The 17749-nt window shown below is 44.9% G+C and overlaps 1 protein-coding gene across 1 annotated transcript; it reads left to right on the forward strand.

Moving 5' to 3' along the window:
* The first annotated feature begins 367 nt into the window (after positions 1-367).
* BATF (basic leucine zipper ATF-like transcription factor) lies at positions 368-16481 on the forward strand. The gene is made up of 3 exons (XM_048486391.1): positions 368-638; positions 6842-6946; positions 15850-16481. The coding sequence occupies exons 1-3, from the start codon at positions 573-575 to the stop codon at positions 16057-16059; spliced, it is 381 nt and encodes a 126-aa protein (XP_048342348.1). The 5' UTR covers positions 368-572; the 3' UTR covers positions 16060-16481.
* The last annotated feature ends 1268 nt before the right edge of the window (positions 16482-17749 follow it).

Raw genomic sequence — 17749 nt, forward strand, 5'->3', positions numbered from 1 at the left:
AACGTTTGTAGTGTACATGATCAATTGTTTTCACATTGAAAATACTGAATATTGTATTTTGCACTCTCAGAGGGTTTAAGATAGATTTTTATTGCTATGATTGAACAACAACAAAAATCTGAAAAGAACTGTTTTTCTTCTCTTTGAGCATGTGAATTCCCCACCTTATACAGAGCCTATCGTGGCTGAAACTGTCTCGCTAACTGCCTGAAGTTGTTTGGGTTTTTTTCGCAGACTATTTTGATTTTCCCAGAGGTGATTTTTTTTTCTCATTGCAACTTTTCTTCTTCAGAGTTTCCGCCCATGTGACTTCCAGTCGAGTCCCTCGCAGCTTCCGAGAAACCACAGCACCCAAGACTTAAAGAAAGGCTGATAACAGCAGGGTGAGGTGCAGACTCTGGAAGGAGAGGGATATAGGCAGAGCTACCAGCAAAGCAGTAGAGAAAGTGCCCACGGTACAAGAGGCAGCAGTGGGGATCGAGTCAAAGCCAGAGGCAAAGAACAAGAAAGTCACTTAGGACCCAAAGAAAGTAGGACTGCAGAGGGTCCACAGGCAGGGGGAGCTGTGAGCCATGCCCCATAGCTCTGACAGCAGTGACTCCAGCAGTTTTAGCCACTCATCTTCCTCCAGCAAACAGGTATGGTTTGGGGATTTATTTCTCAGATCCTTTTTAGGTTGCTATTTTTTTCTGTCAGTACACCTGTTCACCTGAATGACAGCATGGCATGCAGAAATTCAACCGATAAAGTGTTCCATGGCATGCAGGTGTGGTAATCGGGTAAAAGGCTCCATTTGCCTTACTTCTGCCTGTTAAAGGCACAGGAGCCTTGTCAGACATAAAAGATGGAGACTGCTTCATGCCAGGATGGATCCTGCACTCTGCTCTGCAAAGACTGGAGCTCTCTTCCAGGCTAAGAAGCCAAGCCTTCCTCCAGCTTACAGATCTGGGGGGAAGTTTCTGTTGGTTTGAAAGAAGGCTTCAGTTTTTGCAGAGCAGTGTGGCTGGATGCACTCCACCATATGTTGTATCTACTTGGGTCAACTCCTGAGATCTTCTTTGGTGCCACAGAAGTGTCTTGAAAGAGGACCAGCATTGAGGGCCAGGGAACAGGAACATTCCCCACATTTGGGCTTTTTAAGGGCTGGAATGGCAGAGTTTTATGAATTCAGAGTTGAATGAATTCAAAAGTAAACTCCAACAACAACAAAAAATGAAGCCAAAAATGAGAGCCTGGGCAATAACAACGTAGAATTTCAAGAAGTTAAAACACAGCAGAATTGGACTTAGACAGCATGCAGATCCTGTTGCAGAAAAAGCATAGTAAATGATTTTCCGCAATGTGATAGCAAGTGAACCATTTATGTGGCATTACAGCTCCTGTTTTCTTGGCACAGATTAGACCTTATCTACAGGAAAGAAATTCATTAACCTTGGGGCATATATTGACATGCTTTAGAGAAAACAATTTTTTGGGGAAAACGAATAAAGTACTTAGATTTTCTAAAGAGCGGTTAAAGTTTGCCCTTGATAGACAATTTTAAAAATCACATTTTAAAATCAGGTATAGAGACGTACTACTCCTCTTGGTAATAATGTAATAGAAAGGGTGTAAACTGGTGTAAAATGTACAGAAAGTGAACAGAGCAGGCCTGTAGCCACAGTGGGGCAAAAGGAGGCAGTGCCCCATCAATCATTTGTCATTCCCATCCAACCGGCACTAGGGATGGGTGTGAAATCTGACACAAATCTTTCAAGTGTAAATTCTCTATGTAAAGCTGCGCGAAGCTGCGCGAACATCTTATAGGACGTTTATGAAAGCCTATGAGATGGCGACGAAGGAGGCGAAGAGGGCTTTCTTCTCCTCCTTTCTCGCATCTGCTAGCTCTCGCCCGGCACAATTATTCCGTATAATCCGAACTTTGACCTCCTTATCAGAAGGTTCTACAAATTCCCAATTGACTATTAGCTGTGAGGCATTCATGAGCTTTTTTGCAGATCAAATCGCATCGCTCCGCCAGGACCTTCCCGCCACCTTGACTACAATAAGTGAACTGGAGGCTCCCTTGCCGTCTTCTGGTCCTTGTTTGACCCAGTTTTCCCTGCTCTCTGAAGCCGCTGTTGACAGGGCCTTGGCTGCTGTTAGACCTACGACCTGTCCTCTGGATCCGTGCCCCTCCTGGCTTATTAAAACCTGCCGGGCGGAGCTACGACCCCACCTGTTGAAGATCGTCAATGACTCCCTTGAGCAAGGAGTCTTTCCTGGTGGGTTGAAGGAGGCAGTGGTCCGCCCACTCTTGAAAAGACCATCATTAGATCCTAGGGATCTGGCCAATTACCGCCCAGTCTCGAATCTTTCGTTTCTGGGGAAGGTAATTGAGAGAGTGGTGTTGGAGCAGCTTCAGGGCTTCCTGGATGACACATCGGCCTTCGATCCCTTCCAGTCCGGTTTCCGTGCTGGGCATGGGACGGAGACTGTTCTCGTCGCTGTCACAGACACGCTACGTATTCAACTAGACCGAGGCGGATCGGCGCTGCTGGTATTATTGGACCTTACCGCAGCGTTTGATATGGTCGATCATGACCTTTTGACCCACCGCCTGGCAGCTTCCGGGATCCGGGGCAGTGTCCTTCAATGGATTGCCTCGTTTCTTCGGGGGCGAAGTCAGCAAGTGTGGTGTGGGGACCAAGCCTCCCGGAGGTGCCCACTTCAATGTGGTTATTGCTTACTCAGGGGCACTATGCTGTCCCCATTGTTATTTAACATCTATATGCAATTTCTGCTCAGTTGGTACGTAGCTTTGGGTTGATCTGTCACCAGTACGCTGATGACACTCAGCTCATTCTGCTGATGGAGGGGGGGAGCCGTCACCGCCCCTGCGGCTCTACAGCATTGTTTGGAGGCGGTCGCTGGTTGGTTGCAACAGAGCAGGTTAAAACTCAATCCATCGAAGACGGAGATCCTTTGGCTTGGTCGGAGGGGGGAGGGGTTGGGGATTTCCAGCCACCAGTGTGGGAGGGGGCCTCATTGGCGCCGACCCCCTCTGTCCGCAGCCTGGGGGTCCACCTGGATTCGTCTCTTTCCATGGAGACCCAGGTGGCCCATATAACCCGGGTTGCGTTTTTCCATCTACGTCAGGCCCGACGGCTGGCTCCCTTCCTCTCCAACACAGACCTGGCCACTGTGATCCATGCAACGGTCACCTCCAGGTTGGACTATTGTAACTCGCTCTACGCGGGCCTCCCCTTGCATTTGATCCGGAAACTGAAACTGGTCCAGCACGCAGCGGCTCGGTTGCTCACAGGGGGCGCCTTCCGAGACCACATACAACCTGTGCTGCGCCGTCTGCACTGGCTCCCAGTTGAATTCCGAATCATCTTCAAGGTGTGGGTTTTGACCTTTAAGGCCTTACGCGGCCTGGGACCCTCGTACCTTCGGGACCGCATTACCCCATATGTCCCAGCTCGGCCTCTGCGCTCGGCAGAGGCCAATTTACTGGAGATCCCTGGCCCCTCAATGATGCGGCTGGCCTCCACTCGGGCCAGGGCCTTTACGGCTCTTGCCCCTGCCTGGTGGAACACTCTTCCTCCAACTGTCCGGGCCCTGCGGGACCTTGGGGATTTCCGCAGGGCCTGCAAGACCGAGTTGTTCCACCGGGCTTTTGGAGAAACCAGCCACTGAGTGCCCCCCCCCTCCCTAGGTTGGAATCCCAATGCCAACGGGATCCATTATTGAGATCTATGGTCCCCTTATACCACCGGGACCATTACCCCCTCTCGCTAAAGGGACTAGATCTAGACAGGACGCCATCTTGATATATTATAACTGCTGTTTTATTGTAATTTATGGATGTTTATGATGTTTTTATGTGATTTTATGATGTACACTGCCCAGAGCCCTTCGGGGATTGGGCGGTATATTAAGTCAAATAAATAATAATAATAATAATAAAGGGAAAACCAAAAGAGTTGAGGCAAAAAGTTATGAATCCTGCCATAAATATTTCCAAATGTGAATTATCTATGCAATTGCCTAAAACAGAATGAATAGTGAGCAAGGCTGAAGAGTCCTGATTTTAAAAGCCTGCAAGCAGTGAAGTAAAATTATGTTGGAGTAAAGAGAGAGAGTGGCCGATTACGGACAGGGGAGTGTACCTCCTCTCTGTTCTGCTGTGGCATCTGGCATGCGCTTGAAGTGCTCCTGCTTTCCGCAGGGAAAGCTGGGAGCAAAAGCTGGAGGCGTGCGGCAACTTCCTTGTGTGTCTGTACAAGGAAATTTGCTGGTGTGGTGTTATCAACTGCTGTGTAATCAGCCATTAAGTAGCGAAGGGGTAAAAATCCTGTCAGACCAGAATGAAGCAAAGAAAAAGACAGAGAGGACACGACTGTGTTCCACAATATTCCTGAAGAACTCTTATTCCTGAAGAAATTATTTTTGACAGGACAGGAGACAAATAATAAGGCATTTAGGCCTAGAGGTAAGTGAACACAAATCTTTTGCTAATTAATGTGACCCCACAGGAATCTTATTCACAGGGGAGGGTTGTAGTTTTTGAATATTGGGAGTCTAATTTGGCATCAGTTTAATAACTTAATCCTGTAAGAAATGGACAGGTTTCTAATTACAACCCATAGCAAAGAACTGCAGCAGAGACCAAGAGTCTTTCGAGAACTAATTTGTTCTCTGGACTTAGGTACAGAGAATCACAACCTCAGCTTGTTTACTCCAAAACAAAATAAGAACTCTGACCAGTTAGCTACGGATGGTATGATAGGCATTGAAAACTCTGTTTTGAGTGACTGAGCTGTTTACAGAAAATTGATGGAGAAAAGAAGGTTGTATTTGCAGTTTAAGGTGTGATTAACTGGGAGAAAGGCTCCCACACTTCTTAAATTCTGCAAACTATGTAAAATCGGTGTTTAAAAGAACATTTTTATAATGCTAATAGAGAACAGGACTGCAGTCTATGCCATAGTATATGCTATTCCAACATGATCTTACAGCATTGTTTTCATTTTTTTGTGATTCCATTTTCTGCATCGCTTGACATAGCATATCTGATACTTTTTTGCACTTTTGGAATGTTTGTAATCCTAGTCTTGTTGCATTGCTTTAGAGATCTCTCCTGCTATTTGATTACATTGCTTTGTATCATGTAATCCCCCCTGAGTCTCAAGTAGAAAATGGGTCTGTAAATAAAGTAAATAGTGATAGATGTCCCCCCGTATACTCATTCCCCTCCCCACTTCCGATAAAATTTTTCTGCCTATGGGCATGGTACACAGGTGTATATTTAAGGGAGAAACAGTTGGCAGGAGAGAGAGCAGCAGAGACTATGAAATTACTGTAACTGAAAATGGTTTTGGAAAAGTAGATACAAAAGTAACTGGATTCCACAGATGTGTTTGGACTAGAAACCGGGACTCCCACATCAGCATCAATTCTCTTTGTCAACTGAATGGAGGACAAAACCTCTTGTAGACAGGTGCTGTCACGGATGGACTTTCTGGCAGAACACCCTGGCTCATAGTTCAGCAACTCCCCTCCTTTGACCTTTAGTTTTGACATTATAATCTCTGTTTATTCATTTTTAGTCTGCCTTTCTTGCAGTCTCAAGGGCCTGGGCCCAAACTACTATTAACTCCAGGCCCATGGCTGAGGAAAGAAAGAGTTTACCATCATATTGGCATCCCCTGCCCCCTTCCCTCTCCTTTTTTCCTCTCCTAACATGGCTGATGAAGATATTAGATAGGGGGTACTGTGTTTAGCTGTATGTATTAGAATTTTATATCAATTTCATGGGTTTATCACATGGCATTAATTATCATGTTGTTAATTTTTTTGATTGGCTGATTACCCACTGCAGGCTGTTCCCCACCCTTGCCCTGCTCTGGTGTGAAAAGTAGTGCCAGAAGTGGTCTCGGTTTCCCTGCGGAGAGTGAGAAGCACATACCTTGCAAAGAGGAAGCATGTCGGGACTAGATTTCTTGCCCCAACGTGCTTCTGGTCCTATTGTGTGTCAGAGCGCCAGTGGGTAATCGGCCATTGTAAACCACCTTGAGCCCACTTGGGGAAGGGTGGCCTAGAAGACAAATGAATTAACAAACGAACAAATGAATCAATGTACTGGGTAATTCAGTAGGTTTCTTACTTAGAAATCTGTGTTAGGAAAGTGTTCTGTGTTAGGAGCAGCAGTGGTGTAGTGGTTAAGAGCAGATGTACTCTAATCTGGAAGAACTGAGTTTGATTCCCTGCTCTGCCGCTTGAATTCTGGAGGCTTATCTGCGGAATTCAGATTAGCCAGTGGACTCCAACACACACCAGCTGGGTGACCTTGGGCTAGTCACAGTTCTTCTGAGCTCTCTCAGCCCCACCTACTTCACAGGGTGTTTATGAGGTGGGAAGGGAAAGGAGCAGTGGTGGGATCCAAACATTTTAATAACAGGTTCCGATGGTGTGAGATTCAAACTGTGGCGCTGCCGCACACACGCACCTCCAGTCCCTATTGGGCAGGGAGGTTGCTTCTCGGCACTCAGGAAAAATTAGTAACCACTTCTAGAGAAGTGGTGAGAACAGGTTGGATCCCACCTCTGGAAAGGAGTTTGTCAGCCCCTTTGAGTTTCCTTACAGGAGAGAAAGGGGGGATATAAATCCAACTCTTCTTCTTCTTCTTCTTCTTCTTCTTCTTCTTCTTCTTCTTCTTCTAAATCTTGGTGAAGGAGCATTTTACATTGATTCTAGCATGAACATAACAGCAAGTTTGACCTTCTAGATGGGATCTTCAGCAGTAAGCACAAAGATGTCAATCCTCTTTCACATTTATTATTTGTGCTTTCTTCAGGAATCTTCTGATGACATGAGAAAAGTGCAGAGAAGGGAAAAGAATCGCATCGCAGCTCAAAAGAGCCGGCAAAGACAGACGCAGAAAGCTGATACTCTGCATGTGGTAAGAGCTTCCATCATCTATTCACCTGAATTCCTGTGATAAGCCTATATTGAGACAAACAAGATATGTGGTGGCAAAACCATCTCACTTCACATTGTAGCTTGAAGGATCACATGATTGTATGAAGGAATGTTCCTTCTTTCTCTTCATATTGCTCAGAGTTCAGTTTATTCATGCTTATTCAAGGAGTCTGCCCTATTAATGTTCCTTCCCACACACACTCACATACACAAAAACCCTAAAGAGCTGCAGTTTAACCTTTTCTCTGATATTTTCCCTGATGTGGCTCTTTAACACCCACCGCTGTATAGCAGTTAGAGTGCTGGCCATCTCATGGATTGCCTCAGACCAGTTACTTTCTATCAGCATAAACTAACTGACAGGGTGGTTGTGAAATAAAATGGGGGAGCAACAGCTGCCATCCTAAACTGGAAGAAACGTAGGATAAAAATGGATAAACAAATATGTTTGTCTCGGGAATCTTTTCTCCATGGGGAAGTATTCAGCTGTGCGATCTCCCAATCTGCAGTCTGAAGTGCCACAGTCTGGGAATGGGTTTAGCTTCTCATTGGTGCTCATTTGAATCAGGCCAAAATCAATTTTAAGTAGAGGTGTGTACATTTTTATTGATTTTTTAAAAAAGTGATTCAATTAGATTCAGCATACAGTGATTGCCCTTCTTTCCTACTGGCAACCATAGCATTTAGCAGGAATGGGGGCCATTTATTTTCTGCTCTAGATATGAGACTGGGCTAGAGTGCAGCCAGCCGCTATCCCACCTCTCTGCCTGCTCTGACATTGGCTTGTGAGTTTTTCTTCCTGTTTCTTTCCCTAAAGGCAGAACTGTATGTTACATGTGATTCCATGATCCTAATGTAGGATGCAGCTTTTTATCAGAATCGACTGGGGAGCTGTAATTCCTCAGTGTGATATCAGTTGCAGGACACATGCATTTAATGAGTGATGACAACTGTAGATGCTGCCTGGTACCTGGAAGGGGGCAGGTGCAGCCAATGGCATAGCGCCCACAGGGAGGGGGGGTGAGCGTGACGCCCTGGGAGGAGCCACACCAGAGGCGTGGCCAGGCGGTGGCGTTCCAGGGCGTTTCGATGGGCGTTCCAGGGTGGGGTGAGTGGCGCCACAGCAGGGGCAAAAGGCGCGTGCACACCCCAGGCACAGTTTCCCCTCGCTCCTCCTTTGGGTGTAGCATCTATCAACCTTTCTATACTGCAGCACAACAGAACAGAAAAGTGAACCAAGACAAGCCATTTATAGAATCAACATTCCACAAACTAGCCAGCAAACCTGCCAGCCCAGTCCTTTTCAGTGCCAGCTAGTATAGCTGCTGGTTGGAAAATGTTCCTGTCTGTTACCTATCTGCTGAATTCCTTCCCTCTTGTTAATCAGACCTCTGCTGCTACAGGTTCCTCCTACCCTGTTGGGTACACAATTGTCGGTAGGAAGACACAAGCTCCAAGGTACTACAGATTAAATTGTTTATTAGAAGGCACTGTGTCAGAATACACAAAACTATCCCGTAGGATACATAAATGAACAAAACATGACTTTACAAACACCAGAAAGGTATATGACAGCAAATAATGAGGGAAACATAAGCAAGTAGTACATAAGCACCAGCAAATAGGACACAAGTCTGTGTTATGGTTTCCAAATCCAGTTTGGGAAATTTCTGGATTTGGGGGTGAAGCTCGGGGAGGGCAGAGTTTGGGGAGGGGAGGGACCTCAGTTGGGTGTGCCATGTCATAACATCCACCTTTCAAAACTGCCAATTTCTCCAGGCAAGTGATCTCTGAAGTCTAAGCATCAATTGCAATTCTGAGGGATCTCTAGGTCCTGCCTGGAGGTTGGCAACCCTAGTCTATAGTGCAATTCTAAACAAGCCCCAATAGAGGACATATAGGTAGTTCAGTGATGAACCATAAACCACTACTCAATGCAAATACACTTGAAACAAAAGGCTGCACGTATGGCAACAAGCATGTATATGAGCCATTTCAAATGTCAAAATACAAATTGTCTCCTTATCACCTGCCTGCCTAACTAGTTGCAGCTCACTACCACAGCAAACCAGGGCAGTTTTATTGCTACTTATGCAAGGATTCAGGAAGTCTGAAGAGACAGTGCCCTCACCAACTATGGGGGCCTCTCAGTCCTCAGATTCCTAAGATCTTGGAGGAGGGGATGACAGGACAAGACAGCTGAGGGCATGGAAGTACAGAACAGGCCCTTAAAGACCTGGAATTCCTTGGCCCTTAAAAGGAAAAAAGATTTAAAATGTAAAATTACTCCACAAGGAGAGAAAAAGGCCACAGACAAAGGGAAAAAACTAAAATGGCTTTAACTGGCAGAAAGTGGATCCCATACATCCCCCAGGGGTAGGGCTCTAAAAACATTAGTAGACAGCAGGACACTGTCCATGAAGTCATGGGGTTCCAAATTGGCAAAAGCCAGCCCCCACCCATGATTTTTATACTTCAGTCAGAAGTGTTTGCAGGGTGATCCCCATCTCCAAAGAAAGGAGAAAGAGATGTGGATTTGTATTACATTACACACACACCCCTTATTTATTGTTTACATTGGCACTCAGGGGACTGAGAGTGCCTTTCCCATAGCATTTTCCACTATTTCTAAACAACATGCTGGTCAAAGGATTGCTTATCAGTCATGATTAGGGTTGCCATCTTCCAGGTATGGCCTGGGGTTCTCCTAGAATTAAAACTGCTGTCCAGAGATATAGAAATTTGGAGGATGGACTGACGTCTCTGCTGAACTCTCTCATTCCCAATACCCCCAACCCCAATTTTCCAGGAATTCTCCAAGCTGTAGTTGACGAGCCTATTTATTTATTTAAAATAATAAAACAGACCAATAAAACATCATAAAATCAACCCTTTCTCCCACTCCCTCTCCTCCATTGCCTAGACCTGAAAAGAAAAGTCTTTGCCATGTGCCAAACCCATAAAGTTTTTTCTGGTAAGTCAGACGTGCAAGGATGCACTTGTGTCCTGGAAACTTTTAGCTTTTTCTGCAGTTAGTAGTGGATTATGGGGACTTCTCAGGCTTGTGTTCAAGAAAGGTAGGGCAGCCAGATTGCTTGCTATGACAGGCAAGCACCTTCCCAAAAGTCCATGAACCTGCTGTCACTCTGTGGAGAGGCAGGAGCAAATAGTGGGCAAAAACCACCGTTGGTCTTTCAGAACCCAAAGTGATATCATGGTGGTTTTTCAAAACTAGAAGTGATTATTGTGGTGTTGCGGAATGCTGTAGGAATTTCCCAAGTCTCAATGGTTACAGTCTGTAGAGATTTGGGAAATTCTTAGTGCAACAGGTGGCACCATAACATCACTTCCAATTCTGAAATCAGAAGAATTGCCACAGTATCACCAATTCCATTTTGTTTCTGGAGATTGTCAGCCAGTGGTAGGCAACCCTAGGAAAGATACACAACATGCATGTAAACAGTTTGAAAGGATGCCCTCTGTTTATGGGATCTAGTCCTTGGAAATTGTCTAAAAATGGGTTTCCGGTACAATAAGAGCCTCAGATTCATCTTGGCACCTCAGGAAATGCTCAATTTTACCTCAGTCGACCCATCACACACATCATATTTCAGTACACCCACCAGCTTCTAGATTCCTTCAACTAAATCTGTAGATTCTTCCAAAGCCTTTGGAATGGTAACTGAAAATATGATCTGAAGTCCTGCAATCCATGCTTCTCCACACACCAAATACATTGCAGGGCCAAACATAGGTGTGTCATCTGGAGATAGGCTTGCCACTTAGCTGGTAACAGCAGGGGACAGCCCAGTGATTATTTCAGTCCCCAACCTTCAAGTGGAGTGTGGTGTGGTGTGGTGGGTGACAATTCTGGAAGTAACTTTCTGTTTCAGAAAAATGAAGTGATGTCATGTCATGACATTCAGGGAATGTCTAAAATTTTCTATGGTAAAACCATAGAGGTTTTAGAAATTCCTGGAGTGTCATGATGTCAATTCCTGCTTCAAAACATGAAGTGACTGCCAAGAAGTGTCCACTCCTTATGCTCCTGGAGTTTGCTAGCGCAGGGCTGACATCTGTGTCTGGAAGGGGTGTATGTGATTTTCTGTCGTAAAAATCCATTTGGGAAACCTGCACAAACATTTTCTCTCAATATTGATACTTTTCAAGTATTTACACCTACTTACACAGTTTCTGCTGACAAACTACACAGAGTCTGAAATCTTAATTTAGAGATATGAACTTTAACTGAGCTATCGTAGGGTTAAACTGAGCTCAACAAGACCAAACTAGACATTCTTTCTAGAAAGTAGGAATAGGGCCGAAGAAATAAAGATCCCATGCCTAGCTCTACATAATGCAAATTGAAGGCTCATGCAGCCTCAGTTTGTCTCAGGGCTGTGCTGGCAAGGTAGAGTGGGTTACTTGAAACAAGTTCTCCTGCTCTGCTATTAGCATTCTAAAGGGGAAAAAAAGATGTGTTTTAAATAGCATAACGAAGTGTAGTGAAAGGATTAAACCCCAACTGCTTTTCCGACATTCCGCAGGGTAAATTGAGGCTGCCTAAACCCTGAGGAACAGCGTATTTGAAGTTCATGGCAGAAATCTTTGTAACCTGCTAAAAAGCAGGGTTGGAAGTTTATGTAAATTCCCATCCTCATATATGTGTTATTTGCCATGGATAAAGATCAATGAATATTTAAGGCATAAAGGCACAGGATATGATTAGTCAAACTGGAAACAAATGCAATGATCAAACACAGATGCCAGTGTTCCCAACCTTATTCTCAATAAATTGCCTTCTTGAGGCATATGTAAGGAAGTCTCCAGCATGAATAATCCAGAGATGAAGTGACCAGCATGCCATTTTCCTGCTATTCCTGCTTTCCAAGAATTTCTATTCTTCTCTGAAGCATGCCCTTGAATATTGGCACCATATTGGCACTATGTAGCTGAAACCTATTCCTTCTGATTTTTAAAATCAGTTTGATTCTGGATTCTTTCGTTGCTGCCTCATGACAGGTTAGCAAAGCCATTATGTTTGTTCCCAGCTTCTACTTACCCTGACCTTGAAAGAATCCCTGGGACTCCCCAAAAGTCCTCAGTGAATTATTAAGCACATCACAGCTCCTCCAGTATGTTATTTTTTGTCGCTACTGAACCTTCTGGCATTTGCTAAACTAAGGGGGAAACTCACCATCTGGAGTGCTGTGTGGTTTCTGGGCTGTATGGCTGTGTTCTAGCAGCATTCTCTCCTGATGTTTCGCTTCATCTGTGGCTGGCATCTTCAGAGGATCTACAGAGAGCCACAGATGCAGGCGAAACGTCAGGAGAGAATGCTGCTAGAACCGGCCATACAGCCCGGAAACCACACAGCACCCCAGTGATTCCGGCTGTGAAAGCTTTCGACAACTCGCCATCTGATTGTAAGTGTGTAACGGTCGTGTCTGGGTTCTCTTGAAAAAGAGAAAACGTTGAAAAATGTCGTGCCTAGTTTAGCCTTAAAGTTAAACCAGCATAAGGTGGATTTGTTAAGATAACAAAGATACACGTTGTTATCTTGCCTTGATTTCTGCAAGAAGGGCTGTCCTATATGTCTTTGAACCCACAAACCTGATGAATTCCCCACTGTTTTGCCGCTTTCCCCAGCTGCTGAAAGAAACAAGTGAGACTTTCCTTCCAGTGCAGTAACAGGCTTCCTGTGGCAGGTGGTTTTTCTCGTTCTCAATGGCAGTTATTGACTTTCCCCCTCATTCTCCCCACCAGGCCTGAGCTCTCTCAGGTCAGGATGTATGTGGCCTGGGCTGAGGAAATATGTGTGCACGACAGAGTTCGGCGAGAGGCAGTGGGAACCCAGGGTGGAGAATACGCTGCTGTCATTTCTCATAAGTTGCTGGCTGGGGAGGCAGTGCTGCCGAGGGCTGAAAATGTCAACTGCTATCAATGCAGAGCCTACTTCCCTGCCTGGGTTTGCCCAGAATATGAGTTTACAGGAAAAACGTCAGTCATCTGGAAATTCTACAGAGTAGCTAGACATGCTGTGACCTCCACCCACACAGACCCTTTTCCACTTCGCATATTTTAATACCACTCCTTCAACACAGCACTCAGAGGTGTGGTAAAAATACAGGTTTCATAAAGCTGCAGAATATGCCAAAATAGGGTAAGGACTGTCTCTTCTCTCCCCCCCCCCACCCGTCTCCTTTTTTTCTAGCAGTCATGGGATAAAACAAACACGCTTCTAATGGAAAATGAAGTTTTAAAAATAGAACATTACGAGGCTATCAACCCTTTTCTTTGTCTGTCCTTTCCTCAGGGCACATCTACTTCAAAAGCTTCAATTTTTTAAAATATCCATTCCCTCTCTCCAGGGACATTTGGGAAACATAGTTCTGGTCTAGGGATCCTGAGGATCACTGACAGCAGAACTATGCATTACATGTAGTTCTATGATCACTTTAAAATATTAGTTTCTTTTCCAGATTGCAGTTGCTGGGTGTATGATTTCGAAGGGGAAACCATCTCTCTCTGTGGCCCCTTCTGCACATGCAGAATAATGCACTTTCAATCCACTTTCACAATTGTTGGCGAGTGGATTTTTCTATTCCACACAGTAAAATCCATCTACAAAGTACATTGAAAGTGGACTGAAAATGCATTATTCCCCATGTGTGGAAGGGCCCTCTGTGCAGTGGGGGTTAGCTCTTTCCTAGTGCCATTCACCTCCCCTCTGAAAAAACACTTCATGTTTTTAGCCATATTTTTCTCCAATCTGGGGGAGGGTGGAAAACAGCTTAGAAGTGGCAATTTTCAGGATGGTAATTCTGAGGGAAAGATTAAAATGCTTCTCCATCCCCTAGTCCAGTGGTTCTCAACCTGGGGGCTGCGACCCCTTTGGGGGTCGAATTACCCTTTCACAGGGGTCGCCTAAGACTCTCTGCATCAGTGTTCTCCATCTGTAAAGTGGATAAATGTTAGGGTTGGGGGTCACCACAACATGAGGAACTGTATTAAGGGGTCGCGGCATTAGGAAGGTTGAGAACCACTGCCCTAGTCTCTCTCTAGCAATGGTAACATGAGTGGCTGCCATTTCTAAATGAAAAGAAGGTGGGGTTCCTCCTCATTTGCCAGCCAGTGAGGCTAGTATGTCAAGGGATAGGACCATTATTGTGACTGAGTAGGGTTGCCAACCTCCAGGTGGTGGCTGGAGATCTCCCACTATTACTACTGACCTCCAAGCAACAGGGATCAGTTCACTGGGAGAAAATGGCTGCTTTGGAAGGTGGGCTATGACATTATTATACCCCAAATCCCACCCTTCTGTTTCCCCATCCAACTTCTCCTGGTATTTCCCAATCCTGAGCTGGCAACCCTATGACTAAGGGATGGTTACATATTCTAAAGTCCTTGTGTCCAGTCAGGTCTCTAGCTCCAAACTGAGACCACAGACAGCTCAGAGAAAGAAGAGACTTAAACCCACCCACCCACCCCCCACTCCCGCCTGTGCAGTTTTCCTGACCTGAAATGGCTCAAAGAGCCACTGTTGGTAGTTGGGAAAATTATGTGTAACTATCGGTTTCAACAATGGGGCAAACAGTGAAGCCTCAGGGCTACTTCAGCTCATGAAAATGGCATGGGAGGAGGCTTAAGTATCTTCCCCTTGTGTGCTGTGGCCCTGATCCAAATTGGGCCCAATACGGAACTACAAGAGAACACTTGCTTGACAGGACCTGTGGCAACTGTGTGGGATTTTGTGTTATGTGAACTGTGTCTGAGGTGACTGTGTCTGAGGTAGTGGGGCTGTATGCCAGCTCCATTGGTGAGATGGTTCCTTTTACTCAACAGAGATCAGTCTTGAACTGCCTTGGAAATCTCACGACACAACTGTTGCAATTCAGCTCATGTAAACCTGCTGTGAGAAGACTTATTTGGGAGCTGGAAACGGCAAAGAAAAGAACCACAGCACTGCCTAACAGAAAAATGTTTGGGAGTCAATCAACGTTTCTTTTTTAAAAACTGCATTTTATAAGTTTTCAGATGTTATATATCCTGTTGGCATTTGTTGGAAGTTCTAAGACCTATTGAGCCATAAAGAAAAAGAAGAGTTTGGATTTATATCCCCCCTTTCTCTCCTATAGGAGACTCAAAGGGGCTTACAAGCTCCTTGCCCTTCCCCCCTCACAACAAACACCCTGTGAGGTAGGTGGGGCTGAGAAAGCTCTGAAAAGCTGTGACTAGCCCAAGGTCACCCAGCTGGCGTGTGTGGGAGTGCACAGGCTAATCTGAACTCCGTAGATAAGCCTCCACAGCTCAGGCGGCAGAGCTGGGAATCAAACCCGGTTCCTCCAGATTAGAATGCACCTGCTCTTAGCCACTACGCCACTGCTGCTCCAATGACCTTAGGCCAGTTCTTCATCCAAACATACCTTGCTGGATTGCTGTAAAATGGAGAGCAGAAACTTGTATAGTGAATCAGAGTGGTTAGAGTGCCAGACTAGAATTTTGGAGTTCCAGGTTTGAATCCCCATGGAAGCTTGCTGGGTAGCCTTGGGGCCAGTTAACACTCTGTCTAAGCTACCTCACAGGGATGTTGTGAGAATGAAATGGAGGAGCAGAGAATGATGTAAACTAATCCAGGTTCCCACTGGGGAGAAAGGTAGGGTATAAATTAATTGCATCAATGAATGTCACTCTGCACTCCTTGGGAGGAAGAAGGGGTCTGATTTCTTAGCAAGACAAAACTCTTCAAATTTCCTAAACTTGGGTAATAAAAGGAAAGGGTTAGAGAGACTTTTCCAAGACAGCTAAAGTTGTCCAGATCCTATTTCCCCACATTTTCACCCTGCAGTCTCTAACTAAATGCTGATTTTTTTTAAAATATAGGAGAGTGAAGATTTAGAGCGGCAGAATGCTGCTTTGCGCCGGGAGATCAAACAACTGACAGAAGAACTGAAGCATTTCTCCACAGTGCTGACTTCCCATGAGACTCACTGCTCTATCCTTCATACACAACCCCCAGTCCCCTCAGAGGTGCTTTATACCCCACTCTCCTTCCACCAGGCCCACATCAGCTCACCGTGTTTCCAGCACTGAGGCCAGCTGCTTGGACTGGGAAATGTTTACAGACTCTGCAGAAAGAGAGGCAAGGCCTCACGTGGGTCACTGCTACAGAGGAAGCGTTAGGGGTATCCCTATGCTAACTTGACCCTGTTCTGAATAAGGAACATAATGACTGGGACTGGGTCTTTGTGCAGAAACTGGGACATGCTGGAGCTACCTGCAGGGGGTTGTGTATATAAACTAAATCTAGAATAAATGGGAAACAGGAGATGCTATCAAGAGCAGTCCTTCCCATTTTTCTGGGAGAAAGACAGGTTTATAAATGTTTTAATTAAATAATAATATTCAATTGTTTGCACTGGAACACTCATTCGAAAAGTATCAGACATAGAGATGTATTTCTCCTCTTACTGCCACTGGTAAGAGAGGAAGGGTGACAAGACTGTTCCCCTGTTTTAAATAAAGGTGGGGGGTTTTTGTAAGTGTTTAATGTTTTATTTGTAAAGCCTAACCAGGACTTCCCTTGCGTACACGGGGGTCCAGGGATGGAGAATGATACAAGTTATGGGATGAGATAGAACAACAGTGAGCAAGAGTGACAGAGGAAGGAAACCACCTGAACTGTGGAAAGCCACCTCATGTACTGAAGGGAACTGGATACAAACAAGCTGCAACAGCACAATACACAAAGGTGTCAAGCTGGAAAGATAGCTTTGACAGAAGGGAAAATTAAGGAAATTAGGCATAATCCTCATATTTGTCTCTGGAGATAATGATATTGAAAATACACCAAAAATTGATATTATCTATCTAGGATTGATACCATTTCCCCTATATCCCATGATCAGCCACACAGCGAGACATTAAAAGGCACATTATTTCTGTTGCAACAAATGCACACATTCCACAAAAACCATGCTGTTTACGTAGTAGCAGGTTCAATGCAGGATTTTGGAAAATCCTGGGATGAGGACAGTATCACAGGACAAACCTGCTTTAGGACCGGGAACCATGCGAACTTCTTGGCCAGACCAGGATATTTTCCTTGCTCAACCTGGGATATTTGGACCGTGCAGAAACGACCAAAGATACTTAACAGATAATTTGAAAAGTTTTTTACTATTGCTGATAAGATGCCATGAGCCAAGAGATAAGGCAGGGTATAAATCATTTAATAAATACCTTCAATGTTTAGAAGGCGTGAGAAGTTATAATGGAAATCCCCATGGAATGTCCCTGGGTCTCTTTGCCATACTTGTTTATAGCAGGTGGGAAACACTCACACTTCGGCTGTTAAATAAAAAAAAAAGCCTTGCTGATTAAAACGGCTACCCTGGAAGGATACCCAAAAGTCCAGAATATTCTCAGGAATTGTAGATATTCAAAGTTATACAATTAAACAGTGCGTGGTGGTGTGGAGCGGAATGGTGGTAGCAAACTTCAGCCCTGATCTTTGTTCATTGGCATAGATCCTACAAGAGAGAGCACAGTGTCCTCTACTTAACTGGGATCCTTCCAATGTCACTTGTTTTAATCACATGATTAGTTTCAGGAGTTCTCCCAGAATAACAACTGATCCCCAGATTACATAGATCAGGCTCATTCTGCACAGCATATTTATAATGAGTTGCAATCGTTATAAATAAATTCATTTTCCATTTATCAAAAGGGGAAACGAGTTCTTTTATAGCAATTGCAACTGAGGCAGAATGAGCCTCAGTTT

Source organism: Sphaerodactylus townsendi, linkage group LG02, assembly GCF_021028975.2.
Source record: "Sphaerodactylus townsendi isolate TG3544 linkage group LG02, MPM_Stown_v2.3, whole genome shotgun sequence".
NCBI classification, from domain to species: Eukaryota; Metazoa; Chordata; class Lepidosauria; order Squamata; family Sphaerodactylidae; genus Sphaerodactylus; species Sphaerodactylus townsendi.

Coding starts and splice junctions, on each gene's coding strand:
- BATF (XM_048486391.1), top strand. CDS start 573: ATGCCCCATAGCTCTGACAGCAGTGACTCCAGCAGTTTTAGCCACTCA. Junction 639..6,841: donor CATCTTCCTCCAGCAAACAG/GTATGGTTTGGG, acceptor TGCTTTCTTCAG/GAATCTTCTGATGACATGAG. Junction 6,947..15,849: donor AAGCTGATACTCTGCATGTG/GTAAGAGCTTCC, acceptor TTTAAAATATAG/GAGAGTGAAGATTTAGAGCG.